Here is an 18,076-nt window from a genome sequence, read left to right as displayed (position 1 = left end):
GCTTACAGATGAATAAGGTTTGGCATGTCTGAAAACACGTTCCATGTTATTGTTGCCATAGAGTTCTGATGCATCTCTCTGAAAAATTAAGAAAACATTGAATCGTATTCCTTAAGTTTTTCTTTAAATAATGACATTTTTAATCTATGCAGCACTTTCTCTGCGTTCATCTTTTAGTACTTTTTAATGAAGTAAAAATGCTAGGTTGAAAGGAATTAATTATACACATATTCCTTAAACCAAATAAGCACACATAAATATGCTGGGTGTTAATTTTTTTATGTTTCGAAATGTTAAAAAAGCAAAATCATGTAAAGTAAGGACACAAATTTAAGAGATAGTTTCATATGGACATTTTTATCGTTAGAGTAAAATAGTTTTTATATTTTACTAACATGATTTTAATAGCTGGAAGGTTGCTGAATGTGTTTGGCTGAATGAACGAAAGCGCGTTGTTGCTTAAATTCCTGCAAGCAAAGAAAACAATACGGCAAAATATTAAGTATGATTATAGTGGTGTTTTATTACATTAAAGTGAATGCGTTTTTAATACACCTATGGGTCAGTCTGTCTATGAATTATGAATCCAAAAGCTGGGTGTATGATATATCCATTTAAACACAAGGTATACATACAACCCGTAAATATCCATTATAGATGCAAGATTTCAAAATTCATTTACAGAATATCCAGAAGGCCTTAACCCATGTGGAAAAACTGATATACAATATAGTGTTTTCAGGTGGTTCCATGCATACAGATTACAAAACTAAACAACCAAAAATAACATAAATATCAAATACGCAAATACATCAACTTCATAAGTTCAGTAAATCAAAATATTCTATAATGCGATTTATTAATTAAATTACCATGTCAATAACGTTATATGTTTAATCACAGATAAGTGGAATTAAAGGGTAGCCCATGGCAACTCAGTGCATAAATACAGCAAATGTACTTACAGGTGTAAAAATTGATTTGTTGCCAGCGGGTCGAGGCTGTTCTTTGAGATACGGGTAATTCTATTACCGTCCATCCCGCTGAGAATTGAAAAATGAACTGGTTTAAATATATTTGTTCAAATATTTTCTAAATTCATTGAAGTGCAAACATGTAAATGTTTATTAAAACTGCTGAAAATCAAACAAACTATTTACTCCTTTGTGGCTTCGACATAATTTTCAACTGATGATTTTCAACTGAAATCGGGTGCGCCAATGACAATCAGTTTAAGGAAAAATCAGACACGTATGGACAAATTCTTTATTTTTGGCATGTTCATTAATACATTAGTTTATAATTATTATGTCAGGAAGCCCGAAATCGCACCATGCGGTTTAAAATATATATCATATCAATACTGATTGGCATAGATACTCACAGATATCTCAAAGCGGAAGTGTCTCCAAATATGTTTGGGTGAATTTGGGGCAGCCAGTTGTGAGAAAAACTCCTGAAAGTATAATAATGTTTAGCAATAATGTAAATATGCAATTCAAATTCAAGTTAAGCCCAGTCAATTTTATTGGTTATAACAAGACACTGGACCAAAATTTAGTAAAATGAAGGAAAACATGAGAAATTGTATTATGCGAATGTAAGCATGAATTTCATATAAATTATATTATACATCATAACTTCCCTTTGACTAAAATGTCTAATAAGAGATGGTGTACATACTAGGTTAATTTGTGTAATGTTCTGGAATGGTTTGATTTCAAAGGAATATAGAAGGCATTTATTCCTGCACACACTGTGATTCAAGTGGTATGAACCATATCATATGTGTATTTAAATGTTCGCCGCAGGCCTACGCAAATGGAAATCAGGTATCGTCATATATGCTTTTTGACCTGAAATTTTAAAGCTGCACACTCAGAGATTTACCGTTTGTACATTCATTTTGTCTTGGAAAGGGCATTTGTTTTTGCGTAAATATCTGCAAGACAATGATAAAAGATTGCTGACAAAAGATCAGATCGTAGATTTCCATAATTCCGTTCGAAAATCAATGTTTTATGGCTTAAACCGTTACTAACGGTTGAAGAAAAATGCATAAAACATCATTTTTTTGGTACTAAATCAGAGATCTGATTTTTTGTCAGCAGTCTTATATAACTGGTTTTCATAGATTTTCACAAAAATTGGCTCGTTCCAAGACAAAAAAAATAAAAAAAAGTTGTCAAAACGTTCAATCTGTTAAAATGCAGCTTTAAAGAGATAAATTTTCATATATCTTGCATACTCATTCATCAGAGGTTTGATTATGACAAATCCGCATTAAATCCTCGCTTTCGTGTACGAAAATGATATCCAAGTACATAAAGGTGTATCAGTTACTGTTATGACAAGATAATTGTATTAAAATTCACATTACCTATTATTTTGGTATTGACAGGCACTTATCGGCCACTCAAAACGTTGATTTTTATTGAATTATTATTGCCGGTGAAGAGAATTGTAAAAAAAAGTAATTCAGCCTTGTCGCGCATGTAACAGTTCACCGCTTTCAGCTCTTTTATTTATTTACGCATGGCTTACAATGTTAGAACGGTTACAAGTAAGTAGAGGCATTATCTTGTGGATAAATCACAACGTTCTCAATATACGCAGGCTATTTTTTAACGATAAGCTTGACTACATAATAGTTGTCCTTGAGATTTTTTAAAATATACATTTTCTTATGCATGATTATTTTAACTTTTTATTGTAAAACATAATAATTAAGAATCAATATTTTTTATTTTGTTAAACTAATATTAATCTGATGATGATTTGAATATTTTTTATGAACTATTATCCACAAACAACTATTGTAGTACATTAAAATTTTATAAAACTCGCTGTACATATATTTCATCTTATCAAAGAAAAAAGACATTTTTTTAATAATACACTATTTTTCAATGCATTTATATATTTAATTAACACCGCTATAAACATCATGACTGTTTGTATGTTTTATGATATTTTGAAATGTATTTTTGGCCGGGCGACTTTTTTTCCAAATAAATTATTGACTTTAGTTATTTTTTTACTTATAACTCAGTCATTGAGTGCAGTAACTAATACTTCCATTGTTAAAAATTTGAGTTACATAAAACTTAAATTAAATCAATCGGTAGCAATTATAATCAATTAAGTTAAAGATGCACTCTCACAGATTGACCATTTTAACAACTTTTTTTTATTTTTTGTCTTGGAAAGAGCAAATTTTTGCGTAAATATCTTCAAACCAATGATATAAGATTGCTGACAAAACTTCAGATCTTAGATTTTCATATTTCCGTTCGAAAATTAATGTTTCATGGCTTAAACCGTTACTAACGGTTTAAAAAAAATGCATAAAACATCAATTTTTGAACTTTTATATAAAAATCAGCATTCTTATATAACTAGTTTCCATGGATTTTCGCAAAAATTGGCTCGTTCCATGACAAAAATAAAAAAAAGTTGTCAAATCGTTCAATCTGTGACAGTTCAGCTTTAACACAGGTGCATGTACAAACATAAACAATAATTCCAAACTCACGCCAGTGTCAGTTGTGGCCCGGATACGATGTTTTTCGGTAACCAGTGGATCCTGTTCTGGGCCAGAGTTCTGCAATCAGATTACTTCAAAGACTTTAACAAAGAATTCGAAACAGAACAGGGAACATTACGAATACACTTGACACGGTTTCAAAACGTTTCGGATGGCACCATAAAAGTTTTTTTTGCGCTCGATTCAAGAAATAATGCTGCCCTCTCCTCAGAACTATTTAAAGAACGATTAGATATTTTACATAATCTGAATCACTGCGCGCATAACCTGCATATTCTGCATTTTTCAACTCCGAATATATTTGAACAAAATTATAAGGAATCACTTTATACGTTCTTACTTTAATTGCATGCAGCCATTAAAAACTTAAAGTGACACTCTTATTCAAAATCAATACATACACATTTATAACAAAAATCAATTCTGACAGATAAACCTTTAAATACTTACTAAATAATGCATTTATGGAAAATATTAATTACTGATAACAAGGTTGTGACCGTGTTTTTAATAGCAGAAAGCCAAAAAATATTAAATGATTGGTGAATGCTAAAAGATTTACTATAGTCTACTATAGTCTCACAAGGTAGGTATAACGTGTTTTATGATAATTTCTTACAAATTGAAGTCGGTTTCCTTCATAAGAACTATTGGATTCGACATTTATTTATCTTTTATTGAATATCAAAACGATATTTTTAACTGTGGTAATTCTCATTTGAGAGTAAGAGTGCATCTTTAATTGTTTGGCGATTCTTAATCTCGACCTTTTACACCTAAATGTTTTGTTTTGTTTTGTTATGATACTGAAAGTAAAATATTCTCGTAAGGTAATTTACTCTATCTAAAACAGTTTTTCTTAATTCAGCAGAGCAGAGTTAAACAGCAAATTAAGGTAAACCACTTAATATATCCTAAAATACCTCATAAGGTATAAAACTAAACACTCAAAACAATATCGTCGATGGCATCTGTGAATCAGATCAATGCAATTGTTGACAAATTATCTTCAGAACTTTATCATTAATACCCTTCAACTATGAAACCATAAATATCCTGTATTTTTCAATTTTGTAAGTGAATTGTTGCAAACGCAAGTTTTCCAAGAGGCGGAATAACGAAATAGAGTTAAACGAAGTTGGGTGATATTTAAAAATGTCAGATTTCCTTCGGCTCTATTCAATAATTGTTAGTTACCCACATCATTTTAATCTGTCTCATGCATATTAATTTTTTCTGTTATTTTCTATAACCATTGCAGTGCAAGTAATTTTGAGTCCGAGCAAGGGTGTACCAGAGGTTCTGGACATTTTACCACCTATTTCAGCAGTGTGTTTTTTTTCTAGACAATTTTGTCTCAAACCATTTTACTTTGTATTTGAGTGCACTAACACTTTAGGTAGCCCGTCTGTGGCACATCTATATAGGTGCAGTGCACATTATTAAACCAATAAATGAATATTCCTAGCTAGCTAAATAAATGATTTTATGTTCCATGAATTTTCTTAACGTTTGGAATAAAAAAGAAAACATAAAGGGATCTTAATAGTGATAGACGGGCAGGAAAGTTTACTTTAGTCTGTATACGAATAAACTATAACAAGAATCTGTTGTTAAATGACTATTTAATCGTTACTTAAATACTCTTAAATCTGTATATTAAGCGTCACAAATAGCAACACTTGGATAATTTTATTTCCTTTACTTTGTGTTTTTTCTAACACCAAGTTCAATTCATTCAAATATTTACCAAATAATTAAACTATGGCAATAAGGTAATTTCGATTTTCGACAAAATTTTAAAATCGACTTTCTTGAAATGGTCCCCTGAACTCGGTTAATTAAGAGTAGTTTTGGGTCAACTCACAGCCTCTGTATGGAGGTGGGGAACGTCCAGCCCCGATGGTTCTCTGTGGTGATCACGATCTTGTTTCCAGCTAAATTCCTGCAAAGGTGTTACATTGGTTTTAGATACAACAAATATGGTTGAACCAAAACATTATTTATTTAATAGCCTTGAATGGACTTCATTTTAAACAAGAATATGGACTTGGACCGCTCATCTGATATATTGAAGTCTGACCGTGGTATTTTTAGTGTCTCCATTAGATGTATATGAATCAATATTCTCTTTATTTTGAAAAATGAAATCTGTCCGATGCTATGATGACAAATTTATCTACTGAGTTCACACGAAACTTCGAGAATGTTGACAGATAAGAAACCGTAGTGAAAATAGGAAAAAAACAATAAGGACGACGGTGGAGGGTGGCATTAAACAAAATTTAGAGTAGGACGAAAAAAACAGAAAAAAACAGAAGGGGACGTTAACGAAAATAATGAGCAGCAGGTGTACCATAAGAAATTTGACGAGCAGAATTATTGGGGTTGTGGACAAAAAAACTCGAAAAGAAGCAAAAAAAAGAAAGCGAAAAAGGACGTGTAGGCAGCCCGGTTATGGCCGATGAAGAGGACGAACGTGGATGGAAGAAATAAATTAGAAGGGGGGTGAATAGCAGAATTAGGAAGGTGGTAAAATTGAGAGATACATTTAATAAGGGTTGATGGCGGAGGTTAGGAATAGAGCTGAACTGAACTGAAGCTGGAAAGAAGAATAAGTGATGTAGGCTGGTGGGCTGATGAAAGAGGAGGGTGAGGGTGAGATTTGTGTGTATAACATAAGGTAAATAAGACAACTAACTGTGTTAACAAGCACGTATCTCATGATACTTACACAGTGTTAACTGCTGTTTGTGACAGATCGGGTAGGTGGTTTAGACTTGTTCCTTGTACAATCCTGAAATACAGTTCTAAGATTTTATGAATTTGAATATACATTTTAACAAACTTTCAAAAAATAAAAACAGGCCAAATTTTATGGAAAAGTTTAAGATCGTAATCATACTTCATCATTAAATCTAACCTCTGTATAACCTTACTCGCTACTTGCTAATCACAAAATACCTGTATTACCTCAACTTGTTATTTGGCTAATCAGGTCATAAAAATACTTGTGTATTACCTTTACCCGTTATTTTGCTTATCATATCATAAAAATACATGTGTACACTATATATACTCGTTATTTGGCTAATCATATTATAAAAGCCAACCTGTGTAGAAATAAATAAGTGTTAACTATATTCGTGTTTTGCCGTTAAAGGAGCCTTTAGGTTATTATGAACTTTGTTTATATGTCGTATATTACCCGTCACGCTCTGTGTTATTTTGTGACTGGGAGACAAACGACACAGGGGCCTAATTTCAGAAGCATCTTTCATTATATATATATATATATATATATATATTGGATTTTTTAGTTCTAAGTGTATTTTTATCACTCTTTATATAAAAATTTAAGCTGTTGTTAACAATGTTTTTTTTTGTCTTTTAAAGAAATCTAAAACCTCCCTATTTGACTTGTGTAAAATACATCATGAGAAACACTTTCTACCTGGAATATAACAGTGAACACTACAAATCTTGATGCTTCTGGTAAACATTTAGTTATTTCGATAAAACGTGCCCTTAACTACAAATCTAGATGTTTCTGTTATATGGCCCTTTGACTACACTTATGTGTGCTTCTGTAATACGGTCAATGGACCACAAATCTGGATGTTTCTGTAATACGGCCCCTTGACTACAAATCTTGGTGCTTCTGTTATACGGCCACCGGACTACACATTTAGATATTTCGATAAAACGTCCCCTTGACTACAAATCTTGATGGCTCTGTAATACGGCCCCTTGACTAAAATCTTAATGTTTCTGTAATACGGCTCCTGGATTACAAAACTAGATGCTTCTGTAATGAGGCCCCTGGACTACAAATCTAAGTGATTATGATATACAGCCCTTGGACCACAAATCTAGACGATTCTGTAATACGGCCCCTTGACTAACAATCTATATGATTCTGTAATACAGGCCCTGGACGACGAAATTAGATGTTTCTGTAATACAGCCCCTGGACTAAAATCCAGATGATTCTGTAAAACAACCGCTGGACTACAAATCTAGATGATTCTGTAATACGGCCCCTTGACTACAAATCTGGATGATTTTGTAATACGGCCCCTTGACTACAAATCTATATGATTCTGTAATACAGGCCCCGGACGACGAATCTAGATGGTTTTGTAATACGGCCCCTGGACTACAAATCTAGATAATTCTGTAATACGGCCCCTGGACTACAAATCTAGATAATTTTGTAATACGGCCCCTTGACCACACATCTAGATGATTCTGTAATATAGCCACTGGACCACAAATCCAGATGATTCTGTAATACGGCCCCTTGACTACACATCTTACTAGATGATTCTGTAATACAGGCCCTGGACGACGAATCTAGATGATTCTGTAATACGGCCCCTGGACTACAAATCTAGATGTTTCTGTAATACGGCCCCTGGACTACAAATCTAGATAATTCTGTAATACGGACCCTGGACTACAAATCTAGATAATTCTGTAATACGGACCCTGGACTACAAATCTAGATAATTCTGTAATACGGACCCTGGACTACGAATCTAGATGATTCTGTAATACGGACCCTGGACTACGAATCTAGATGTTTCTGTAATACGGCCCCTGGACTACAAATCTAGATGTTTCTGTAATACGGCCCCTGGACTACAAATCTAGATGATTCTATAATACGGCCCCTGGACTACAAATCTAGATAATTCTGTAATACGGCCCCTGGACTACAAATCTAGATAATTCTGTAATACGGCCCCTGGACTACAAATCTAGATAATTCTGTAATACGGACCCTGGACTACAAATCTAGATAATTCTGTAATACGGACCCTGGACTACAAATCTAGATGATTCTGTAATACGGCCCCTGGACTACAAATCTAGATAATTCTGTAATACGGTCCCTGGACTACAAATCTAGATAATTCTGTAATACGGCCCCTGGACTACAAATCTAGATGTTTCTGTAATACGGCCCCTGGACTACAAATCTAGATGATTCTATAATACGGCCCCTGGACTACGAATCTAGATGTTTCTGTAATACGGACCCTTGACTACGAATCCAGATGTTTCTATAATACGGCCCCTAGACTACAAATCTAGATGATTCTATAATACGGCCCCTGGACTACGAATCCAGATGTTTCTATAATACGGCCCCTGGACTACAAATCTTGATAATTCTGTAATACGGCCCCTGGACTACAAATCTAGATGATTCTATAATACAGGCCCCTGGACAACGAATCCAGATGTTTCTACAATACGGCCCCCGGACTACAAATCTTGATGATTCTGTAATACGGACCCTGGACTACAAATCTAGATGTATTGTAATACGGACCCTTTAAATCTGGATTCACTTTTTTGTTGTTTATTTTATTTCATTTTGATATCAGTTATGTTATGTTTTACCTTCCTACTTTCAAATGTATTTAAAATTGTATTTTAATACTAAATGAATCCTTGAAGAAAACATTGATGAAAGTACGCGCCGAATATTATTTTTACAGCTTATATGCACGAAATATCTATGTTTATCTGTTATTTCTCCATTTTAAATCAATGTAATCAGATTTCAAACAATTAAACTTTATAGGCGACTGATAATTATTTGTAAGAATGGAACACCTACAATGTATTTAAACTGGTAAGGTTTTCAAACGTCCCATCCTCAAACAGTTCAAAGCTACCGCAGTTGTATATGAGTCTGAAAAATAACAAGCGAAACTTTTAATAAGAACACATTTACATACGCACACAGACACTATTGGCTAACATCTAAATGAAAAGCAAAATCACCAATACTATTTCTTGTACAGTATGTAATAAATATTTTGTTAAAAAAATCTGCTCAATGCAGCTTATAATCCCTATTGTTTTGTTTATATATTATGCTGTTTATTTGAGATCTGTCGTATCTAACATATAGACACCAAGCAATTTGCTAAGCTATATGCGTAAATTCTTACATTGAGGTAGTCGTATTCGAGAACGTTCCAGCTGCGATACTGGATATTGGCAGATTTGCCAGGGTCCTGCAAATAAAAAAAAACCTTATTTTTACTCAAGATGTTTACAATGCTGCGAGGTTAAACCTTGCATATTGTCATTTCGTGGTTTACAATAGATGTGAACACAATCGTAACAACTCGGCCATCTCCGGCAAGCTTCGAGTTATACTTCAGAATATACGAAATCGTAACGAGGTCGCCGGCGATTTACTCAATTATCATTACGCATAGTAGACCCATTCGCAATCTCATTAAAATCAGATCCCCAATACACGCTTCACGACGTTACGCTATGTGGATCTGAGGACTTCGCGTAAGGGGTCACCTCAGATTGACCTCTCCACTAGCCAATGGAATTGCTCGTTACGTCGAAGGCAGACGCGAAGCTGACGTTTTCTCCAAACGTCATGGCCGAATTAAGCTGTGAGTATATGGCAATTTTACAAAAAAATAGCAAATTCGTATGCTCAGAATGGTGTCGTTTTGATGAAACTTTCAGGGTTTCTTCCGAAACTACTTTTCTCTCTGTATACCAAATGCCATTAAAAGGACACCATTTTAAGATGCTGCAATAGCCGTTTATTTACGAGGTAAACACCGGCATCCGTCACTTGCAGATGTAAACCGATTTCTTCTGGATTAATATTATAATAAATATTCCTTTCCATCCTGTATTTTCTTTTAACTGTTTTTTTACGTGTCATTGATTACTGAAGTATTCCCGTAATTAACACTACCAAAAAACAAAATGGCGTCTTAGAAAATTGAACTTGTTTGTTAGTAAAACAATTCCAAAATGATCATAATATTACGAACTATTGACCTATTATAAACGATGCGGATACATAAGCGTGAGTAAAATATTAAATATGAATATTTTAATACCATAATTTAAACGGGTTATTCTGATGTCCATGAAAAGTTATGAACTTGCTGTTTGTCCAGTTGACTAACAATTTCATTTTCACCAAAAATATTACATTATTTATTCATTTCGTATGTACAAATGTTATGACTCTGCTGCAGCATTAGATACTCTGTAAGGCCTGCTTGGAAAGAATTATTGGAATGAACAGTTTGATAAAAACACCGGATAATGAAACGTAAATACAAAATCGTAAATTGTGTGGGCAAGAACCAGCCGCCCGGTTAGCTCAGTTGTGTAGAGCGTCGTGCTAGCGTTCCGGCGGTCGTGGGTTCGAGCCTCACCCCGGCATACTTACCCTTGCAGGTTACTTTAATATTTTAAATTATTGTAGATCATCATAGTTGATGTGTGAACCAGGCCCTGGCGGAGACCAAGTGTTTATTTCGCCAATATATTGTAATAATAATGTAAATGATAATAATTTATGACAGTCATAGATGAATACTATTGAATAAATGAGCTGAATTTTATTAATAACCATGTAATTTTTATTTTTTTTACAGTTTAAATACGAATCTTTGAGTTCTCTTCCCCAACCGGATATCCTACAATAAAGATATCATAAAGGATTTGAAACCAGATGACCCCCATCCAGGATACAAGCAGAATTTATTAGTATGTACTAGCAGTTGTAGATTAATTTAAAAAAATCCTTATATTGAAGCTTGTACACTGTCATTTCATAGAGTTTGAAACAAATATGATCTGAGCTATATATCTTCCCTGGTTGAGTTAACATTTGAATATTTTTATAATGTTTAGATTATTTTAACAGTTGTTGTGATCACATGACTACAACGTGATCACAGAATGAAAGGGCGCTGCAAGCAGTGCCCTGATTGGCTGGCTAGAGAAAAACTGTGGGTTACAACATACAGAACCAGACAGAACAGACGTATATCTTAGCAGTTACTGTATCAGGTATCATGGATGGTAAGTGCTGCTTAACCTGTGTGTAACTGTTCATTGTATTTGTACTTTAATAAATGCAATACAGTACTCTCCAAGTGTATTTAATCTTGTCCCATTGATGAATGTTACTGGTGGACTTGTCCACATTAATACATTCTTAAAAAATAGACCTACACTAATATTAAAACAAGTAATTATAATTTCACTGCTTATTTAAAGAATACATTTTTATGTACATGTTCTTGTGTGCAGAATAAGTTACTAACTAATGTTACATTGACATGAAGTGAAATGAATATGTGTGTTTTTTGACAACTTATTGCTTTTAGTTGAACAATTCAGGAAGTCCAGCTGTCTAAAAGTCTGAGAAGAATGTGTTCCTGTATTTACCATATCCATATGGTAATCATTAGACACAAACAGAACAGGTGAATGCATATTCAATTAAAATTTTCATCAAACTTTTTTTTTAAATTTTATTTAAGGAATAGAAAATAGGTAGATATAATACTACTTGAAGTTACTGATTAAAGCATCTTTGGATTCCATGTGTTTGCAATATTTGTGTAAAGATAAAAAAGCTTTTTTTGTAAAAATTTGAATGATATTACATTTCAAGTCTGGAAATATACTGTTGTAGCTAAGCATTTATCAAGAATTTATTTATTCAACTATTCTTTCAATTCATTTTTAAGGTACACTATGGAAGTGCAGAACAACTGGGACTCTGGCTGCCTCATAACAGCAACCATTATGTAAACCAATATGTTAAGAAAAAAGAAAACAGGAGTCAAAATATTTGAAGTTCACATTAAACATGATCAGCTATGATGAATTTGATCATTTATACAGATCAGTGACATTCACTTCATTAGCTATATATACTGCACATGAATACAGTTTGTCACCAATCATTAACTATTTTATTTGTTAATTGTATTAAATGTGTCTCTTTATGTTATGTTTATGTTATGGTTAAAGTTTATTAGTTTGAATTTACCAAAATAATATGTCTTAATGTGACAGACACACCATTTAGCAGCTTAGTGTTTGAGATGATATTTTGTCAACTGACCCAGCTTCTGTTCAAACCTACTGATTCACTTCATTAAATCAATAACTACTGAATGCTGATTTACCTTAATAAATGTATACCAGATTTGAAAAGTACTGCCATCCCAATGGACAAAATATAGTTTTGAATACTACAAGGCTACATATATCGGGTATCTATTTTATTTAATAAACTGCTTCCAGAATACGATGATCTCATTTATTTTTCCTGTATATTTGAAGTATAATTAATCAAATCACCGAGTTAGATACAGACGTTTGAGAATAATTAAGTCACTTCATCCTCCCTCTATTTTTGCTGAAAGAGAATCTATGTTTTCTTTACAGATTGTTCCATTACATGTATAAACTATAAAAAAATCGAAATATGATAGAAATTTCACTTCCAGTGAAATATAATGCCTCAATTAATTAAGTACAAAAAGTTTAGGTGGTGAAAGCATCTAAACACCCAACTGTTGACTGCTTTTAACCAGTTTATCAGATGTGTACAAAAGAAGGTTGTTGTTTTTTGTAACAAAAGAAGGTTGTTTTATTTTTGTAAAAAGCTTTTCCGACTGCTATGTGCGCTCAGTATTTTATCAATATCGCGAGAATACTCTGCTCGAATGATGTGATTACTGAATTAAAGTGAAATATGATGATGAAGTAGATTTTAAAATCTTCCATTTTATCAGCCGAAACACTTCCCAAATATCAAAACCTGATGTCGGGTTGGCAAAGACGAAACCAATTATGTCCAATGTAATTATTAATATTTAGAATGATAATCATAAACAATAACACCCTAATTCACATTTCTAAGCATAACTTAAATGAAATATCCCACAAAATATTCATATTATTCACCTGATTCAGTCTTTACTCTTAAATCAAAATATTTTTGGACATTCTCTGAAATATAGAATAATTTTTTACTCCAATGCAGAGGGTCCCAGCCTCCTGGGTTTTTCATATTATCTTAAAACCTGTTTGATGATACATCCTTCTCCTAATAAAAGATAATATAAAAAAAATCTTATTATTTATTAAATGAACCTCACCCTTCTAAGTTCCAAAATATTGCAGCTGCAATGCAGTAAAAACAGTTTATACCACAGGGGTTTCCCTTAGTCCACATAAATGGATGTCAACGAGTCTTTTGACGATTTTTTTTAATATGGCAGACTCGTGATACAGGGATACATAAGAAATGTCAAAATAATAATAAAAAAAATCCCTTATCGCTCATTATTGTAGCTAGGGTTTCCCTGGTAAAAATAACGAAAAAACCCGACTGAGCCTTACACAATTAAATACAAGTCAAGTTAAAACTTACCTGGCTTACAGTAACATTTACTGTGCAACATGATTAACATAGATGATAGTTTACACATGCTATACTTAGGTGTTTACATATAACATTTAACAATGTATCAATATGAACACTTGTAAGCATAGATATGTGCAAATAATGACTAACTTTCAGCATTTAACTGGTCAATCACCGTGATTAACGTCTGAGAACGAAGTTCAGGTCCAGGAATCTAGACAATGATGTTGCTCGTGCTCGCGAATTTGTATTACATTGTCAAATTCAAAACATCACATCAGGTTTGTAGTGGTGTATCATCTATGGGTCTAATTAATAATGTTATTTATCCCTTTACACGATATGCTCTCGTTTAAAAGCATTATCCCGGAACAACGGGTTTTCGACCGCCTAAGGATTATTTACATTTTAATCATAAATAAGTGATAATGAAAAATAAATGTTTATGTGTACCATTTAAAGCAATCATTCATCTTTCAAAAAACAAAAAAAAAAAAATCTATTTCAATCGTCTGTTGTTTACATTTTGAATCCAAAATGGCGGCTGTCGCATGTTGTATTTGACCTTTAACTATACTTCGCAACAAAAGTTTGTGCACAATTTTGTTTTATTTTAATTTGTATAACTTGTTAAAACTGTTTAATTTATTTTATTTTTATAAAAAGTAATTAAATATTTACATATTTGCCATACAGTCACTTTTTAGTTACTTATCACCACAAGAGAGGCAAAGGAATGCATCATCCCTTCTAATGGCTTTCACATGGGTACACAATGATAAATTCACCCATCATGAACCCTGTTATCACTGGTCCAACTCTGAATGAGCCTCAAATGACCTGCCTAGGCTGCAATATGTATAATTTTATGGTTACTGAGCGCCCAAATGCAATTCAATATAGTTTCCTGTAGATAAATTGCATTAATTTTAGAATAAGCAACATACATACATACATACATATTTTGATGCGCTTTTAATGTTGTGCACAATGCTTAGAAAACAATAGGGCATAGGTTTTAGGCTTTGGTAGATATGTGAGATCTGGCAAACAAAAACAACACGATTCTAAAGAAGTATTTTACATGTGAAATCAGTTTAAACGAAGGGTCTAATTTGGCATTAATTAAAAATGACAAATTGGTGTTGTTTCAATTATAACTTAAGTTTTTTTAACACTACCATTCCCATTCTTTTTCAAATGAAGTTTTTTGACTGTTCTACTGTTATGGTGAACAATTTGAGCTTATTTTTACCGGAAGTGACGCAAAATAGAAGTGTTTTACCCATTTTCAGGAGGCGGTCGAAAATAGGTTGTGGTCGAAAATAGGTTGTTCCGGGAATATATAACTTTCTTCAATCCAGTTAAGTTTATATTGTCGTTTTCCGATTCAATTTAACTGTCATCCTTGACCTTGTTATTTATTTCACGCTTCGTTAATTTATCAAAGGCTAACAGTCACTGATTTTCGGAAAGAAATTGTTAAAGCGGGCAGGGAGATCCCGGGTCAGCATCGTCACCAACGACGCCATTTAAAGTTTCAACCAAACCTGATACGTTACGAACGTTATCATTGGTCATGATTTAGTGCACCTGCTTATGCATATGCAAGTTATATAGGTTAACTTGAGGTGACCTCTAACGTCATGTTCTCAGATCGTACATAACGTAATGAAATGAAGTGAACGTCACGATATGATTTTAATGAGATTGACCCATTCGATAACGTGAGCAACGGATGATTTCGACTCGTGTCTTAATTACGCTTTTGAGAAACTTGAAATAAGTTTAAAATCAAAGGAAAAAACAGCTTTATACTCATTGCCATGCGTTTAAATGAGTATGTCCCTTGACGGTTCGAACACACATACAACACGTTATCAATCTTGTCGTCGCCATGATGGACAGTTTTTAAAGACTCGATGTTGGATAATGGCCGAGGTGTTCTGATAGGATGAATGAGTGCTAAATGAGACATAATAACTTTATTTTTTTAATATATGAATTTGTTTTTGTGTGTAACCTATGGAAAGTAAAATACACTCATTCTTCCTGAACGGCTTTTTACGATCTTCTTTTTCTCAATTACATTCACAGTGCGTGTATACCACGTGATAAATTACGTCATATATGCTACGTCGGAAGGCAACATTTTGCTTAAAATGAAGACTTAAAACAAAGATAACTTTTCTTTTACTACACCATTTTAAATGAAACAAAGGGCAGTCCATGCCGCTTAAAGAGCACCGCCTTCGTTTTATTACCGGAGTTTGATAAGGTGATTAGTTTTCTCAAACACTTCGACAAACCTGTTTCCAAAAAATGTTTTGACAGTGCTCCATCAGACAGCCGTATTGTGAAAAGTTTTTTTCGAAGTGTTTTAAGAAGGCGGCGGAGACTGTGCTTTGTTGTATTTAAAATGGTGAAGAAATAGTGAAGTTATCTTTGTTTAAAAACTACATTCGAGGCAAAATATTGCCTTCCGACGTAGCATTTATGACGCAATTTATCAAGTGGTATACACGCACTGATTCTTTTCACGCGCTTATTTCTACTAAGTTAAAAGTCGGCAAAGGTTTTTTGGCAGAGAATAGTAGACCCATATTAAGGCTTTTAGGACCAATAAATTGATGTTGATGTATTCTCTGGCTAACACGTCGTCTTGCTTACACGGAACTTGACGAGCAGGACACCACCACCCCTTCTTTCTTGTCGTAACTGCACCCAATGGATACGTCACCGTTAAAGTTGACGTCATGTAGATAATTGAATGTCTGGTCATACAGCCCGTGCATGTTGTCATCTGCAAAATTATGAAATGTGGCTTTATCGACAATACCATTATATTGTTTTCTAGATTGTTAGATTTTGACCAGTCATGTATCAATTTCTGAGGATGATTAATCAGATTATGTATGATATAACGATACATGAGCTTAATGTTCTCGAAATTTCGTCAAAGGGGATTGTAGGAGTTTTGCACGCACATTTATTTCAGCTAAAATTCATTGAAAGAATTTTCGGATTTTTTAAAACTACTATACGCCTACTTAACGCCAGCTCCACCACTTATCCGTGCTGTGAAGAAAATGTACGTTTGGTAAGCTTGTAAATTGTTATGTGTGCTTGAGTAAGTTCTATACACAATATTTCTATTTAGATGCCCTAAAATGTTTGTAAGGTGTAAAGACCTACCGGTTTTATAGTCGATATCATCAGTTCCGTACTTGTCGTTGTAATACTGGCCCCCGGCTTGTCCACGTACCAGACTGGGAACGAGCCACAGAGTGACGATCACGTGACTTGTGAGAATCATCGCGCGATCTGCAAAGGTATAATATGTTAACACCTCAGTGCAGCAGATGTGACTAAATGAATGAAACAATGACAGCGGTCTAGTGGTAAAACATTTAACTGTCAACATAGGGCTCGCTGGTTCGATTAGCTGATTCAACCGGCTACATTGATGGACGTCAAACGTGTTTACCTTGTGCCAGTGCGATAAAAGATCTAGGGCAGGGCTAACATTATTGTATGCACTTTACCCCACGCCCTATTAAGATTGATGCTCTCACTGGGGCCGACGCCCAAAGACTTATGTTATATTTTATTGCATAACAAGGAAACACAATAATTACAGCGAAATTAACGATGACATTTTAGGCAAATACAAGTTTAAACATACCTACATTATATTATTAATCCAAACGTCAGCAATTTGTGGCGTTTGACAAGAGAACCCAAGTCTTTTAATATAAAAATGCTTTCTATTTTTCTCAAATAGTCCAATTTTGGCCATAGCAAATTTCGTTGTCACACAATTTCGCGACTATCCACCCTCGATTAAAGCAAACAGTTCGGTAATTGAGAATTCTTGTCAAAATTTAACATGAAAACACATACATTTATAAACACTGAACATCTTCCACGGTGGTCCCCGTGTGGGAGAACTTCTAATTGACAAACGTTTAATATCCATTGTCCATATTCATTAACGCGTTGAGACTCGGGCTAAGAAATACGAGTTTTTAAGTATAATATTTTTTTAAGATAATTTCAATTAAGGGTAAAACTTCCTTATTACTCTCTCTCTGTTAACATGAGTTTAACATATTGATTTAATATTATACTTTCGTATTTATTAATAGGCAGTGGTGGATCCAGAATTTAGCATTAGAGGGGGCGCAACTTTGATGAGTAACTGTTAACGTACGCCCCCTCCGACAGAACTGAATAATAAATGTTGTTAATGTTTGGAGGTGGGTGCTTTACTCCCCAAAGCAACGTTGGGC

The 18,076-nt window shown here is 33.7% G+C and overlaps 1 protein-coding gene across 4 annotated transcripts in view; it reads right to left on the bottom strand.

Moving 5' to 3' along the window:
- The window catches only part of LOC128211948 (uncharacterized), an 89,580-nt gene that overhangs the window by 57,206 nt on the left and 14,298 nt on the right, over window positions 1-18,076 (bottom strand). For 3 of the 4 annotated variants that reach the window (XM_052917108.1, XM_052917109.1, XM_052917107.1), the window contains 11 exons: window positions 16,980-17,108; window positions 16,455-16,587; window positions 9,517-9,582; window positions 9,180-9,254; window positions 6,282-6,344; window positions 5,415-5,492; window positions 3,536-3,604; window positions 1,385-1,456; window positions 966-1,043; window positions 396-467; window positions 7-78 (listed from right to left, as the gene is read on the bottom strand). In XM_052917108.1, the coding sequence (XP_052773068.1) occupies window positions 7-78; window positions 396-467; window positions 966-1,043; window positions 1,385-1,456; window positions 3,536-3,604; window positions 5,415-5,492; window positions 6,282-6,344; window positions 9,180-9,254; window positions 9,517-9,582; window positions 16,455-16,587; window positions 16,980-17,108 (907 nt within the window). Of the gene's footprint in view, window positions 1-6; window positions 79-395; window positions 468-965; window positions 1,044-1,384; window positions 1,457-3,535; window positions 3,605-5,414; window positions 5,493-6,281; window positions 6,345-9,179; window positions 9,255-9,516; window positions 9,583-16,454; window positions 16,588-16,979; window positions 17,109-17,687; window positions 17,801-18,076 lie in introns of those variants that run through there. The other variant, XM_052917106.1, reaches the window with a different exon arrangement.

Source organism: Mya arenaria, chromosome 12, assembly GCF_026914265.1.
Source record: "Mya arenaria isolate MELC-2E11 chromosome 12, ASM2691426v1".
Taxonomy (NCBI): Eukaryota; Metazoa; Mollusca; class Bivalvia; order Myida; family Myidae; genus Mya; species Mya arenaria.
The sequence above is the reverse complement of the archived record's forward strand: the minus strand, read 5'-3'. Positions and strand labels throughout refer to the sequence as shown.